This window comes from Python bivittatus, unplaced genomic scaffold (genome assembly GCF_059951505.1).
Source record: "Python bivittatus isolate LINGU-HERP-01145 unplaced genomic scaffold, Pbiv_v1 ctg000320_np1212, whole genome shotgun sequence".
NCBI lineage: Eukaryota > Metazoa > Chordata > Lepidosauria > Squamata > Pythonidae > Python > Python bivittatus.
This window is the reverse complement of record NW_028277052.1, coordinates 56505-72798: the sequence shown is the minus strand read 5'-3', so window position 1 is coordinate 72798 and position 16294 is coordinate 56505. Positions and strand designations below refer to the sequence as shown.

Sequence of the window (16294 nt, the reverse complement as noted above, 5' to 3'; positions counted from 1 at the left end):
TATAATGTAATAATAAAAACAACTGCCATGATCAACACAAATAGAAGTGTCATGTTCAAAACTTACTACTTTGTAAGTTATTCTGGTCAAAAAAATGCATACAACCTCAGTGCAGGAACAGGAAAAAAAGTAGAAGGATGAGAACAACCAAAATACCAAGGAATGCAAGAGTTGGATGCCAATGTACTCCAGAGTCCTACTCAGAACATAAATCAGTACAGATCCAACCCCCCAAAATACCAGAAGCCCAGGGGATGTGTCACATAGCTGTAGCCTGTACTGAACACACAAAGTGACATCAAGACAGTCAATTATTCTCTTAATGGATGAGCCTTTTCCTAAAAACTTTCCAATTAAGTAGTTTCTTTGATGTTTTCTGTTGGGATTTTGGAACTCAGTGTTGCAACAAATACTCCTTGCCTCCTTCCAGGAAAGAATCCTAAAACATCAAGGCTTTGGACTTGCACCTTTAACCTACATGACAGAAGATGACCACTACTGGCATTTACAACATGGGGGGGAGGGGAGGGGAGGGAAAGCAAGTATCTGTAGTGTAGGTGGAAAGAAACTCACCGAAGGGCAGACTCTTTCTGTGGAGGTAACATCTGGATCTCCTCTTCCTTTTCTTGTTGCAGTTCTTCCTGCAAATTCTGAACATGTGTCTGTTTTTCTTGCAGCAAATACATGTTTGCTTCTTCCACTTTGGTTATTTCCTCCAGCGACCGCCCAGTATGGATCTTCCAGGGCTTTATTGGCTTAATTTCAGTCTCAAACTTCCTGCTATTAAGAGAAACAAGTTCACACTAATTGCTGCTTGAAATGAACTGACCAGGGTAGAATACAGAAGCCTTGGAGACATTCAGATCTCTCCATCATTCTATATGAAGCATTCCTTTATTATTGATGGACAGGCAATGGTATTTTCTCTTGAGGAATTCCTTGAGAGGAAGGCTTGAATGATAGGCTTGTTGTAGCTATTCTGCAAAATGAAGTCCTGTTCAAGTGCACTGGCACAAGGCTTGACAAGGTACGAAGAACAGGAAAAGGCAGAACCATCAGAAGGCTGGAAGGAAATGAAGATGCCCCTTTGCTACCTGAGAGGGATGCAATTTTTGACTTGATTACAATTCTCTTTTTGCTGTTCCAAAAAACCAAGAAGCAGCTGCTGCTAGTTTGATTCAGGAAGAAAAAGACCCTTGATGCAGAAACAGACATATGAGCAAACTGAAGCCTCCTTAGGACAATTCTTTGCCATTCAACAAGGCGAATGCCAATTCAATCAATTCTGATATCATCGGGTTGCTTCCAGCTCACACCAAAATGTCTGAACATTAATAATCATTTCAGTCTGATGCGCTTTAATCTTAGAATTACTTTTATCTCCTGCAGTAATATAACTTCCTTACATCTGCAGCCAGTGAGTTTCTCAAATACCAACATGAGGGTGACCCAGAGAATCCAAACGTGGCAAGGACCCAGAAAGCACTCTTCCACCAATTGTTCAACTCAATACAGCAGTGAGGCTTCTCTCTGCACACTTGCTGGACCCTTCCCCATTATGGCAGCAGCAGTGTAAAATGCCTCTTTTTTCTAAGTCCCTAGGAGAGAGACGGGGAAGAGAACCTCCTTCCCTAGATGCTCATTTTTGTACCTGCTTTCACAGAAGAAGAGTACTGTGGCACACTCTTCTTACAAAATAAAGAACAGGTTTACTGCAGAATATCATGATCACACAGCAGTAGCACATTCTATGAATGGTCTGAACTTCTTTAAATGCAATGCATCCTGCGTAGTTTTTAATTTTCCTAACCACCTGGACTCTGGATGCCAACATTACGGGGGAAAAGTGCTAATGTGATACAGTATAAAAAGGCTCTTTGTTAATATGTTCATTTTACTTTCCTGGCTTGTTTAAAGTTTACAGGCATGCCTTACAAGCCTCAAAATAGTTATTTGTGGGAATGCCTTTGCAACTAGTCTAGAAAGTTTAATTACTGCAGAATTCAGCAGCCAACTGGTCTCTGGAAGGAGTCAAAAGAAAGTGTATTTCATTTATACTAAAAGCATTACATTCTGGGAGAAATTCAAGGCATTGGTTATTACCCTTAAGGGCCTAAAAAGCTGGAGCCAGGGTACCTGAGAAACCACTTTTTTCTATATGATTTCACACTTCATCCTACTCATTAAGCTCATTTGAAAAAGTTTGCCTATAGCTTCAACAGCTTGCCTTGCAGGGTCTTGAGAATTAAGCCTTTTCTGCGGTTTCTCTTGGTTTCTGGTATGGTGTCCCTGCTAAGGTGAAGGAACTGACCCGCTTTACTGGCATTTTAAAAAATGTTTAAAATGCATGTTTTTGAGCAGACTTTTAATAGTTGATTATTTCAATTTTATTTATAAATATTTGGCTTTAACCTTTTATTTTTCACTATAAACTATCAAGAGACATCAGTAGTATAATGATAAATGGATAAGTAAATAAATAAAATGTATAGTGTCACTGAAGTCTCAGTTCTATGCTCAAATGCAATCTTGAAAATCAGTGCCCAGAAGCTGTTGTTTTCAGAGGTATTGCTTTCTTAGAGACTGTTCAATTAACCCCTGGTCACAAGTTGATCTTCAGGAAGGGCCAGTATTGGGCTTCCAGCAGCCCAGTATGAAGTTGTTGGCCATTAAATCCACAATGCCAGCCTATGATAAAGTGGCAACCAGCAATAGCAGGCAAAACAATTGGCTCCCCAAAATGTGTCCAAGTGAAGCTCCATTACACATGAGCACTTGCAGGTGGTGCTGCCAGAAAGAGGGTGGGATACTAGTGGGGACAGGATGGAATTAAAGGAAGAGAGTACTGCAGAAAGTCAGCATGTAAGTTCTTTGGTAAGGGATGTGTAATACCCATGTTTTCTGCAAAGGATTTTTGCTTCTATACCTCTCTGTTGCCACAGCAGAGCCTCTATTTTGCTCCTCTTCCAAGCTGTCTTTGTTCTGATTTTTCTCTTGCACCATCCAGCTTTTGTCCTGCAAGAGAAAGCGAGGGTGGAGGTTTTGCCACAGCACTGTATTTCAGCGAAAAGCTGATGAGATCCAACCTGGACAAGAGGATGAAGCCTGAAACTTGTAGCCTTTTCCATGTGTTGGGATTCCTCTATTGGGTCAAGCTACCACAACATTTCAAACACATCTGAACAATTCAGACATGCCATAGCAGGGCATCCAGGGTCTTGTAAAGAGCTTGATAATGCCTCTGATGAAAGAGACAAAAGTTCCATCTGAGACACTTCCTGAATATCACACACACCTCTTGCATCCCCAAAGTCTGTAAAGTTCATCCCACTCCTTTGAACAGAAGCGCTTCCACAAAGGGAAAAAAAAATAGCCATTTTATTTTTAGTCTGCTAGCCGTGAATTAGATCTCTTTGGGTGGCTTAACAGATTGTGAGTGCCTAGATCAGGAAAACCATCAACCCTTCTTTGAAGGATGGAGTAATGCCAACTGCATTAAAAGAGTTGATTATGTGTCCTGTCTTGAATAAGCCTTCGCTTGATCTGACTGATTTGGGTGAATTCTGCCCAGCCTCCAACCTTCTCTTTCTACAGAGGCATCTCACAGAAGAAACCAATTACCTGGATCTCTGTCAGTCAGGCCTGGTCATGGGATGGAAACAGCACTGGTTGCCCTGACCGATGAAGCTCATCAGGAGCCTGGCATTCCATGGCACTGTATCGTGCTGGACCCCCTACAAAGGTTGGGAGTTGGAGGCATTGTGCTTTGGCAGCTCTGCTCCTTCCTATCTGAGTGGGTGTTCCTAGCCGGTAGTCATGGGGAGCATGTCTTGCTCTTATATGTGGTACCACAGGATTTGGTGCTTTCCCCTATGCCATTTAAAGTCTATATAAAACTGCTGGGAGAGGTCATTTGTCAATTTTGGGTGAGATGTCATCAGTATATAAATAATACTTAGCTGTACACCGTTATCCTAGACCAAGGTGGGGACATGGAAAGCCTGAATTGGTCTCTGGAGCCTGTCAATGTCTGGATGGGTGAAATAAGCTTAGTTCCCTCTAAATCCCCCAAAACCAAGTTGCTTTATGTCACGGGTTTAGGGATGGTACAGACACCAAGCAGGGTGCACACACATCAGATCTAGTTAGAATTTTTTTTTATAATTATACACCCCCCCTCCACATACACGCACATGAAAGACTACCCATCACTTCCTAATATACAGTGTTTCTACTATTTCTTCTATGACCATGCTTCCTGGCTCCCTTAAGTTGCCTGCTGCTGCTGCAAAAGCAGCTTCTCTCATCATCTCTTCTTGGTGCTGTTGGTCCTCTTCCCTCATTCTAGAGCCTGAATACTTCTCTTTCTCCCAGACTTCTCTTTTTCAACTGTGCTCTGTGGAGCTCTGCTGCCTCTCTCGCTCTAGCTGTTATGGTTGGTGGTGTGGCCGATTTCGGCTGGTACAGCTGGCTATTGGTGATGGCTGATTGTGGTTGGACTACAATCAGCCTAGCCATCCAGACTGCTCCTGAGTCTCCTCTACTTTAGCTACGTACATGTCATGAGCCACAATTCAGAATCAGAGTCACACCACTTCAAAAAGAAAGGGCGAGAGACACATTCTTCTCCCTTCCATCTTTTGGCTTGGCTGCTTCTTTTTCTGACACTCTGAAAGCCAGTTCCCCTCCCATGCTCTCACAAGCAAGCAAGCCCTGCTGAAAAAGCTGCATTAATTTCAAAGGAAATAGTTCCCTTTTCTCCTTAGTGGGGTCCTTCTTAAGTCATCATTGGAGTGGAAGCAAGAAGCAGCACGGAAGTTTCTGTTTCTATGGTCATCCTCTCATTGTATGTCAATAAACAACAGGTAATATTGACCCTGGAATTACTTTAGATGGAGATGTCTTGTTATTTGGGTTTGCAGTTCCTGCTTAAACAGCAGTTGAAGGCCATGGCCAGGGGGTCCTTGCCCAGCTTTAGCTAGTATAGTAGTGACAAAACTACCTGGCCCAGAATGCTTTGATGACAGTCACTTGCACTCTAATCATCATAGATTTGGATTACTATAATGCACTCTATGAAGCGCAGTCTTTGGAGACAACTGCAAAACTATAGTTGATTTGGAACGCAAGACTGTTGGCAAGTCAACCCTGTCACTGCAGGGAAACACCAATTTTGAAAACACTGCACTGACTACCAACAGGCTCCCAAACCCAATTCAAAGTGCTGGTCATGAGCCCCCAACCTCTATAATGGGATACATTAGGAACTACCCTGCAACAGTTGAATCTGTCTGTGCAGTCTGAACATATTGAGAAAGACTGCTGAGATTCCCTCCTAGAAGTAATGCGTGGGATCAGGCAGCAGGTTTTAATATTGTGGCCCCCAACTTCACTCCCTCCAGGGGTGGACATAAATTGGTGAAAATGATTCTATTATACCATGCCTTTATCTCTGCTTGAATATTTTTGGTTGTCCATGGGTATTCGATATTGCTTTTATTTTATTTATTTTATGCCACTTGAACCCACAAATTAAGGAGGGTTACAAAGACTGTAAAACAAACTAATATTCCAAGCATACTTTCTTCCCAGCCAGTCATCTCAAATGCATTATTGGCATTTCAGGCAGTGCTAGTTACAGAGAGTTTGTTTTCCTAACAGCCTGCCTCATCATCAGAGATGAAAAAAAAGAACACAGGATTTTGGCTTTGAATCTTCACTACTACTTCAGTCTATCTCCATCCCAATGGTCACAAATGTCTACAATCCAAATTGATCCATGGCAAATACACACGGGATATATATGGGTGCATGGTCCCTTCGCTACCAGTTCAAGTCCCCTTTTATTGCTTGGAATGCACACCAGCACTCTGAGAGTGGGGCCACACTGTGGCCACTTGCAGCCCTGGCCTCTGAAACCCAGCTGAAACCTCACGCCAACATACTAACTCTTCTCAGCTCCTGGCTTCAGATAATTCTAGATTTAATTCTAGGTGATAGCATGATGTAGTGCAAGATTTTAAGCTCTGTGGGACCAATAGGAAACAGTTACCATAAAGCTGTTACGTGTGTGAGAAACTGCGAAGAGTGTCCAATACTTCACTTTTTACTACAAAAGAAAACAAAAAATGAGGGAACTGATGTAAAAGACCGAAAGAAAAAGCCAGGAGGACCAGATCTCTCTCTAAGATCTAGAGGATATTTAAAACAACAATAATTGAGTCTCAGTAAGAATGCTGAGCCCACAAGAGGCCAGCATGGCTCTTTAGTCATGTCCTGGAAGCTGTAAAACTTCAGAAGGCTTCCTTTAAGAATGTCTGCCCTAAGGAGAAGAACAAAAAGGAGCACAAAAAGTATATGGAATGCAAAAAAGAATTTCAGGAGTATATAGCAAGAAATATTAAACATTAAACTTTCAAACACACACACACACACATATATATTTGAAGCAGACAACTGTCTAAGGAAGTGGTCGGCCCTCAGACAACAAAGGAGCAAAAGGAATGCTCAGGGATAACATAGAGATTATCAAGAAACTGAATTGGTTTTTTGCATCTCTCTTTGAAATAGAATATATAGGCTTTAGATTGATCTTCTTAGGGAAGGAATCAGAACTGCTGAGCAAATTGAGGTAACAAGAGAAGATACTCTAGGTTATTTGGAGATACCCTAAGTAACAAATCATTGGGTCCTCATAGCTTCTATGCAACAGGTGTTAAAACAACTCAGCTGTGGACTTGCTGACTTCCTAGCAAAAATACCCTTTAAGGTAGGCCAAGTCAGAAAACACGCACTACAGGAGCTCCTGGCACTCTATTTTATTGTTAGAGGATATATCTTTTCAGAATTTGAAAGCCTGACCAAGTTTCTTTTTCCCTCCCTTGTATACCTAAGAGAATCAAGGCAGGGCAGTATTGAATTTCTTCCTCACTCCCTCCTGTCTTTCCAGGCCAAGCTGATGTTTCTGTAATTGTTGCTGCATCCCTTCTTTAAGACTATCTCTACACTCCTCTACAAATGCGGCCTCAACAAACAGCTGGTGTTTCTGGAGTGTCAACGAACAAGTGGGTAGAAGTAGCTCTATGATGTCATATACGTAAACTTCCAAAAAGCCTTGGACAAAGTTTCTTATCAAAGGCTCTTATGTAAACTTCTGCTCATGGATAAGAGAATCTGTCTTTTCATGAACTGCTAATTGGTTAAAAAAAACAACAACTTACTTTCTCTATCCAAGTGCTTTCAATGGCAGCTGTATTCAGCTCAAATTTTGGACCATTCAGGACTGGAGATAGGTCAGCTACGTCCAGGACATTTTCTAGCATAGGACTCTGAAAACCAAAGACCACAGAAAACAAACAAAAACAAAAAACAAAAAAAAGCACATAAAAAAGAAATATTATCCTGGATACTATTTAGTCTTCCCAGATGGCCTAAAATTGACACAAGGCTGTTGAAAAGCATAAAGGAAAACAAATCATGGGCACTAGATGGTCTGGGATATTTGTAGAAGGACTGCATCCCTGAATATGTTGTTAAGGAACTGCTGAGTTCGAAGGAATAATTTCAAGGTAACAGGTGTGGAAGCACTGTTTAAATGTTTTAAATGAAACATTTTAAAAAACTGACGGGTTTTCAAAAAGATTAGTTGCTTAGGTTTCCTTCTAACTTTGTCTATCACCCTCATTAACTTGATTCAAACTTGCCTGTGGTCTGGTCCATGCCTGTATACCTCTCAGAGGGGACTCTCAACAAGTCCTCTCTTGATGAACTGCCCAGATGGGCAAATTCAGTTCCGGTAAGGTGCTGCCTGACGCCTCCTGGTGCTGCGCCATTTAGGTTTTAAAGATAATGACCAGCAGTTTGAATTGGGTCAGGAAGCCTTCTGGTAAGCACCACAGCGACTTTAGGATCAACATCAGATTCTTTTACCATGTCTATAAAGGGCACACCATGAAACAAGGCAACTGCTGCATTTCACGATAACTATAGTTGGTGAACCACATAAAACACATTTGGTAAAAAATTCTGCATGATCTTGCTCAAAGTATCAAGGTATTGTCTGAAGATTAATGCTAGAAATTAATTTCTCCAAAACATGCATGCCTCTTATTCCATATACATCAACCCTGGACAAGAATTCATCATTTCAAATAAACCCATAAAGATTTCTACAAAAAATCCATAAGAGGTCAAAAACATTCATCCTTTGAATATGAGGCAGCTTAAATGTTGCTGCTTTCCTGGAGATGATCTAATGACTGGCCCTGCTTGGGAAATTCAGCTCAGCATGAGCCTATGTTTTCCAAATTGTAAACACATACCTTTTGTTCAAGGATAACCCCAATATCCACACGTGGATTCTGGAGGACTCCAGCTCTTTCATGCATACTCTAACAGACAAAAAGACCAAAGATGTTTTAGCTTTACATCCAAAGTCAAGTCATGTTTGATGACGTGGCATCAGAGCCAAACTAGGCAATGTGGGCCTCTGATCAGCCTCTCTCTTCTCCTCAAGATAATAAAGGGATCAGTCCAAGGGCTGTGGAGCAGACATTAGGGCTTCTATCCATGAGCTGTCTCATCTTAAAGGACTGCCAAACTGGCAAACAAGTGGGCTCACTTGCTCAAGTCAGAGCGTGCTGAATGAAGAAGTATTAGCATTACAACCGAATGAGGTGCACCAGATCTCAAAATGTGTGTCAGGCTCCCTGCACCATCATCAGTGTATTGGTTTCCCTTGATGAGAGGCTGGAAGCCCCAGCTGTTGCAGAATTTTGCAAAATACTGGATGATATATGGCACCTGTTCTCTGCAATCTGCTCTGATTGCTCCTTTCAATGTTTTATGCGGATGTATGTATTTAAACAACGTATATGGCTGCCCATCTTGTTCTCATGACTCTGGGTAGCTAGTGGTACATTAAGAAGCCAACACAAACACCCAAAAACGAAGTTAAAGGAACATAACAGCAGAATCATCTAAACAGTACATGATATGCCAAGCTCCACAAAATACAGCATATATCATTCAACTGTACCGATCAGAAGAGACGATAGACTAGAAAGACTGGCCACCATAGCACTAAATACACTCTTGCCACATTTTTTTTAGAGGAACACATCATCCCTCACCTGCCATCTGGGAGCTCAAGATTGATTTCCCAGTCTCACTGTGCAGGGAAAGTCTCTCTCAAAGACCCTGCTGGAATATGTTTGAGTTCATATGTCCCCTTCAGACACACATCAGATGCAGTTAATGAAAAAAATACTACCTCACTGACTTCTTTATTCTCTGTTGCACCAGCTGCCAGGTGATACAAACAAGCCTCTTCTTTTTCCTCCTCATTTTTTGATTTCAAAAGACTTTTTCTGTAGGTGCTGGGCTACCAAAAGAAAATCAAGACATCAATGCATTAAGATGAGAAAAGGAGCCACAAAGCCAGCTCAACTTGCAGCCACATGCCTTGCAATGGTTTAAGACAGTACCCTAGTCCTGAGCTCCTTCCTCCATTTGTTCTTAGGGAGCAGTGAAGAGCACTGGTTGAGACATCTACAGGGTCACATAATAAGGACACCACTCTTTGGAAAGCCTGGACCCGAGGAGGGGAAAGAGAACATCTGGTTGGGCACTGTGAGAAACTAAGTGTGGGAATATCGTTGCCTTTGGCCTGATACAGCAGGACTATTATATTGTTATGCATTAGGAGAGAGGGAAGAAGTTTCCTCTCCCCTTTATTCACATTGCATATAACTTAAATATCTTGATCATCCCTCCAGTCTTTTAATTGTAATCTATATCTTTGCCAATTTTATTCTTTTTTGAGGTTAGACTGGTACATAGAATGCCACATGGTCACACTACACAATATAAAAGAATATAAAAATATAAAGGAAAAACAACGTAGAGTTTTATTTCAATCACTTTATATGGAATCTATTTTTTCAGCTGTCATAATAGATCAGTCTTTTCACTGAGCTACTCAACATGATCCTGAGAACCCTTCTCTGGCTGCTATTTATTTTGCATGCACTCACGATAGGATTTCCCCCCCCAACATGCATCACTTTGTACTTGCATACAGAGAAACATAGTTGCCATTTTAACATATGTTCCCCAAGTTTAAATAGGTTCTTTTGGAGCTATTGAAACACTTTACTGCTCACTTCTAACTCCAGATAATTTCTGAACAAGTTAAAATATAAGCATCTGCCTTCTTAGAGCTATCCAATGGGAGGTATTCCTATTCTCTCTTCCCTGTTCTTTTAAGTAGTCAGGAGCCAATCAATAAGGTAGACACAAGGCATGACCCTGGGGTTCAAATCCAGGCGTTTCTAGGCTTACTGAACGATCTTAGACTAGTTACTCATTCTTGGCCTAACCCTAACCCTCACAGAGTATTGGAATAATAAAATAGCTTATAGTGGAAAGAACAATGTGTGCCACACTCACCTTCTCAGAGAAAAGACAGATGATAAATATCAGCTGCCTACCTCTTTAACTCCATTTCCTTCTGGTGAAAGTCCAAGCCTGCAGGCTTCCTCCATCAGGCCTGTGTTGTGCACTGGCTGTTCTCCGGCCTGGTTGTCTTGAAGGATACACGTCTGACCCTCACTAGGCTTGAATCTCTCTGCTTTAGGAGCCGCTGCTCCTTGTTTGAGCCTTGCTGTTGTTTCTATAGTCCCTTCTCCAGCAACATCAGGATCTACTGTCTGATCAGCACCAGGCCCTTTGCTGTTGTCTTTCTGACCCTTGAGAGGCTCGGGTACACTTGATCCTGCTCTCCTCGACTTCTTCACCATATGGAGTACGTGTTGATAGAACTTCTGATCCTCTGAATAGCACTCACTAGATGACTGATTGTCTGGAGAGCTTTGTGCTTGGGTATTTACAGCTTCCAAAAAAGATCTCTGGGGAGAAGGCAGGTGCTTTGTGGGATGTTCAGATTCACAAGAGCTCTGCAAGTCCCAGGAGAAATTATCCACTTCACCTAAGACCTGAGAAGCAAGGTGGTCAGACAGACTGCTAGCCACACTGATGCTATTACCACCGTCAGAATCTATCCTTGGATCATGCTTTTTTTCCTCTATGAGTTGACCTGGTGTAGGAGATGACACTACTGCTAATGAAAACCCATCACTCCCACAAGTTCCTGTCTTTGCTCCAAGCTCAACAGAAGCCTGCAGCTGAGAATGAGGAACAGGAGCCTTGATCTGCCATGTGCTGGGCTCTGTAGCCTGGCATTGCTCTGAAAGCTTCTTTTTCTTTCTTCTGCTCTCCTTTATTCTCTCCAGAGGCCTTAATACTTCGTTCTGAAAATAATGGATGTCACCTTGTCCCTCCAAAGTCCTGGACGTCTGGCTGATCAATGAGAAAGCAGTGGCAGAAGGAAGAAGCTGCATTTCCTTTTCAACAGTTTGCAAGAAGTCTTCCTTCCTGACCAGGGATTGGAGTCCATCTCCTTCTGCATGGCCTTCCCCATGGTCCTCACCTTGCTTTTCTCCCTCTAAGAACAGTCTTCTGTCCTTGACTTCCCCCAGGTCTAACACAATTGTTGCACCTGCTATAGTTTGAGATGGTTTCTTCAATGTTTGGAAAAGAGGCTTTACGAGGTGGACGCTGTCTAAGTCCTCAGCTTCCAAGTCTGAAAAAACACCACTAGCAGCTGCGCATCTGATTTCTGTAGTTACATCTTGGCATGTTTGATGATTAACATCTGACCTGCTAGAAGATGCAGCTCTTCCAAGAATTTTTTCCACATCTGCCAGGATCTGGTGAGTCCGGTTTGACTTTGCTGACAGAAGAGGCTGTAGTTTCCCTGGGGCAGGGTTTGATAGTAGCCTGGACAGATCACCTGTATCTGAAACTTTTCCCTTGTGGTTTTTCAGGAAGGAGTCATTCTGTGTCCCCAGGCTGCCCTGTTGCTCTAGGTCAGGACTAGCATGCCCTGAAGACAGGATAGGAGATGATACTCGATAAAAGGATGTAGACGGAAGAATCCCTGGCTCCGAGTGCACCTCCTAAGTAGGCAAAAATCATCAGGTCACTGAAGATCTACTGATTTTGTAAACAGGCTAACCTTTCTTCTATATGAGACATGCAAGGAAAAAAAGACCTGCATTTCTTGCTCCTGCTTGCCAGAGGAACCCACCATGATGCTAGGCAGTCTATTGATATCAGCTTGGATATGTTAATCAGCTGTTAGAATAACATACACAATTGCAATACTTTTTATGGGGGAAAAAAATACAAAGCAGCTAATTTTGATCTAAACCCTGCCAATTCTCCTCCAGCACCAGAGACTGGAAGAAACACACGTGAAAGAAGAGCAAGTTCCAAGGCCAGAATTGGCCTCTAAGTTTCTGGAATGATTTGAAAAAGCTGTACAAAACACAGCATTATCTCTAAGTTATTTCTCAGATTCAACCCCCCCCCAAAACTTACCCAACCATGTCAAGAAAAGGTTAACAAAACTGAAACTGAAAAAGCTTTGTATAGCAACACATACTGTTTAGTCAGGTGTATTTAAAGCTGAATGCAAGATTAAAATCCTGGCACCTTTATATACGGATATACGGAGGGATGGAGATGAAGAGAAGAGCAAAGAACAAAATGTTAAACCGGGACCTGAAGGTTTTATCTGCTTTCCTATACTGACAACAGAAACCTTCTGCTTGTTCAGGTACTCACCATAGGATATTTCAACAAGTCTCTTTCTTTCTTGTCTTTCTTCTTTTCTCCCCTTTTCTTCTTTTTCTCTTTCTTTTTGAGGCCTCCATGTTCCAGAATTTTTTCTCTTTCCTGGATCACGAGTTGGCGGTAGCGCTCGTCACATGGATGATCCCAGGTCGACTGGCCGTTGGCAAAGTTGAAATAATAGATGTCGCCAGTGATATCTTGGCTGAAGACAGAGACAGACTAAGTAGCAACCGCTTAGGTGGAACCCTGCCTTCCTGGAAGGCACGCGGAGGCCCAGAAAGGCAGACCCAGCGAAAAGCAGCACGCCCGGACTTGTCATGGGGGGAGGGGGCAGCAGCGCTCAACAGCCGCAGTGGCCAACTCCTTCCCGTTTGTTTCTAAAAAAAAAGTTCTGCTTCGCCCTTTCTGGAAGAGTCAGACTTCGCCACAGCACCTTCCAACTAGATGAACGCTCTGAAAACTATCCAATAAATGAGAACTGGTGGAAAACGCGGTCGCCAGAACACCTAAAGCCCGTGGTCAATCTACAGTCGGTACACCGGCACTAACATGTTTGGGCGGCCCACGGGAGGCTGAACCGTTACAGCACTTCTCGGGACCAGGCTACCTGCCAGCTCAGCAACAGATCCCCCGCGCCCCCTTCCAGCGGGCCTCCGACTGCCCCCGTGCCGTTCAGCGCGCGGCGCGGCGCCGCAGCCGGGCAGCTTCGCCTCCGCTAAGGACCTTTGGGGCGGGGCCGGGCAGAACCCCCCGCGCCCTCCACGCAGCGGCCGCCCCCAACCACGGCTCCTCCGCGGGAGGAACGGGCCCCCTCCGTCCGGGGGCGCGGGCAGAGCCTCCCCGGCGGGGGCGGGCAGCTGGGCCTTACCACGGCTTCCACTCGGCAGGCAGCGGGGCCACGATGCCCTCCCGGGCCAGCCACATCAGCTCCGGCTCGTTTTCGGGGTCGATCCCCACCACGCGCGCGAACTCCTGGATCTCTGCGGAAGAGACGCGCCGGGGGCGCGGTGAGACGCGCCGGGCGGCCGCGACGCAGAGAGGGGCCCGGCCGCGGCGGCCCGCCTACCTTGCTCGCTGGGGATGTACGTCTCGTCGTAGTCCTCCTCCAGGATGAGCTGGTCGCCGATGCGCAGCGCAGCCCCGGCCATGGCCCGCGGCGGCGGCCGCCGAGAGCTGGGACGCGGGGCGACGGGCCCAGCTCTCCCAGCGCCGCGCTCCGGGCGCTCGCGTCGCCTGGAGGCCGCGCCCCGCCCCCGGAAAGCGACGCGGCCGTTGCCATGACGCCGCGCGTCTCCTGGCGACGCGGCGCGCGCCGGCCCCTCGGAAGACCGTCGCCGACGTCGCCTCAGAGCGAACCCGCCCGCCTCGGTGGAGGGTGGCTGCCTCGGCTGCCCTTTCGCCGCGGCGAGCTAGGGTCCCGACAGAGAGGACCTCGCGCTCCTGAGCCGCGGGGGGGGGGTCATCCGCACCCCCCCCATGTGCCGCGCCGTGTCAGCGGCGACGGGTCGGACTGGGTGCGCTCGCCCTGATGCCTACTGGCCGCGGGGGGCAGCACAGATCGCCCCGCTTCAAGGAAGTTGGAGGAGCGTTCTCGCTTCCCCCCAGCCGGCGCACGATCGACCAGTGGATCCAACGGGTTCCTGAAGTCTGCGATGAGTACAACGTCACTGGCCCACTTAGAGGGGGCGTCCGGCTTCCTTTCACCGTCTCCTCCGCTTCTTTCCACCCGAGACTCCTCACATGGCTGATTACCCTTCCGGTCCGCCAGCATAGCTATCCGCCACTTCCGCTCTGGACCCCCCCTCATTATGGCCGCCCGCTTCCGCTAGTTATCCCTCACTGAAGTCCCGCAGCTCCACGCTTGTCCTTGCCCGCCTGCATCCACTCGTTCAGGAGCCCCGCCGGCTCCTGGCCCATCCAGTTGCTCTAGCGAGCACCCGAGAACCGGTAACGGTGGTTCAAACCATCGGGGGCGGGGGCAGTTTTAGCTCTGGGACGTCGCCTGCCAAAGAGCTACGGTTCTTTTGCCTGCACTGCAGACTTCGTGGATGCGTCCGGCGCGTCCGGCGCCAGCTTGCCCTCCCGCGGTCCGGGGAAGTTAGTCAAAAAAGCTCTAGCCTGACTGTACTCCTGGGCTAGAGTGGGTGGGGCCCGCACGCGCTGCGGGGTTCTTTTAAAAGGCGGCGCGGTTCTTTTTCCGCGGATGCCAGTTCTGTCGTTTGTGTTGTTGAATTGTTTTACGTTGCACCCTGCGCAGAGTCGCAATGGGTGGGTGGCCTTCTACACGAAATAACTAAGTAAATACGCGTTTGGTAAATACATAAATATAATTAGGGGCTCGGGTTAGCACTGCAACTGAAAAGCCGAAAGATCAAGAGCTATTCAAAAGGACAGTCATTTGCATATGCGAAAGCAACTAGCCGTAACCTAGTTCCTTTTGAGTAGCTGTTTTTTCTTATAAATTTTTATTGCTTTTGAATTAATAACAAAAAGAGAGAAAAAGAACAACAAAACAAAACAAAAAAATAATACACTATCAAGAAGGAAAAAAAACATTAAAAAGCGCTATTACAAAAAAATGACAAAAATACAACAAAGGGAAAAAAAAACTTAGCATGGTATTCTGTTATAACAGTAAATAGTTACAAATCTATATCTATTTATCTAACGCAAACATTATTCAGGTGCATATATATTTCCAATACATTTATGTAACTATCATTTTTTTTTAACCTCCTGTATTTTGTATAAATGAGTCCCATATTTCATTATACTTGTCCATACAAAATCTGTGTCTAGGCAATCCACTCACAGGTGCCAAGCGCAATCAGGTCTTCAATCCATTGAGCGAATGGGGCCGTACGTTTATCTTTCCAATGCTGCAATATCAGCCTTTTGGCCATAGTAAGGGCACGGAGAATCCATTTATGTTGTCCAGTTGTCAAATTCCATGTACTAGGTATATAGTTCAAAAGAATATTATCCTCTGAAAATTTTAGGGTTACAGTTAGGGTGGGGGTGAGGGTTGGGGTTGGGTTGGGGTTAGGGTTTAGGGTTTAGAGTTAGGGGGTTGGGGGTTAAGGGGTGAGGGTTAGGGGGTTAGGGTTAGGGGTTGAGGTTGGGTAATCACACCTTTTTTTTAGGTAATCACACCTTTTTTTTATTGAAAAATAATCCGTTCTACAAAACCCGCACCTCCCCTATGCGGGAGGCCAGACAACAAACCAAACAAAAACAAAAAGAAACAAAACTCCCCACCACCCACACGCCGCCCCTCCAGCACCCGCCCTGAGCGGAACAGCAAGAGGTCACCCTCCACCCCCAAGTGGCCCCCAAAGACCACAAAACAGGCTGATGCCACAGCCCGAACATGCACGCATCCTCACCTGTGCCCCTCCCAAAGCCCCACCCAGCTACCTGTCCGCCACCGAACCCCCCCCAGGAGCACCTAAGGGCGCCTGGGGAGGAGGAGGAGGAGGAGAAGGAAGGAACAAATGGAGGGGCAACCAGTCCACGTGGCAGTGACTAACAGTCCGCCGCACCAGTCTTTTGGAAGCCAAAGTGCAGTCCACAGAGAGCCGCTGCTGCAACCGGTCCC

At 45.4% G+C, this 16294-nt stretch overlaps 1 protein-coding gene across 8 annotated transcripts in view; it reads right to left on the bottom strand.

Moving 5' to 3' along the window:
- The window catches only part of CEP164 (centrosomal protein 164), a 46623-nt gene extending 32209 nt beyond the window's left edge, over window positions 1-14414 (bottom strand). For 5 of the 8 annotated variants that reach the window (XR_015795815.1, XM_088138803.1, XM_088138801.1 and 2 more), the window contains exons 1-9: window positions 13763-13919; window positions 13565-13676; window positions 12688-12898; window positions 10491-12017; window positions 9272-9382; window positions 8322-8390; window positions 7221-7328; window positions 2927-3015; window positions 574-780 (exon numbers count right to left, since the gene is read on the bottom strand). Coding sequence is in view for 7 of the 8 variants with exons in the window: in XM_088138803.1 (XP_087994929.1) it covers window positions 574-780; window positions 2927-3015; window positions 7221-7328; window positions 8322-8390; window positions 9272-9382; window positions 10491-12017; window positions 12688-12898; window positions 13565-13676; window positions 13763-13844 (2516 nt within the window). In the remaining variant the exon portion in view is untranslated. Of the gene's footprint in view, window positions 1-573; window positions 781-2926; window positions 3016-7220; window positions 7329-8321; window positions 8391-9271; window positions 9383-10490; window positions 12018-12687; window positions 12899-13564; window positions 13677-13762 lie in introns of all 8 variants that reach the window. The other 3 variants (XM_088138802.1, XM_088138805.1, XM_088138799.1) reach the window with 2 other exon arrangements.
- Between the last annotated feature and the right edge of the window lie 1880 nt (window positions 14415-16294).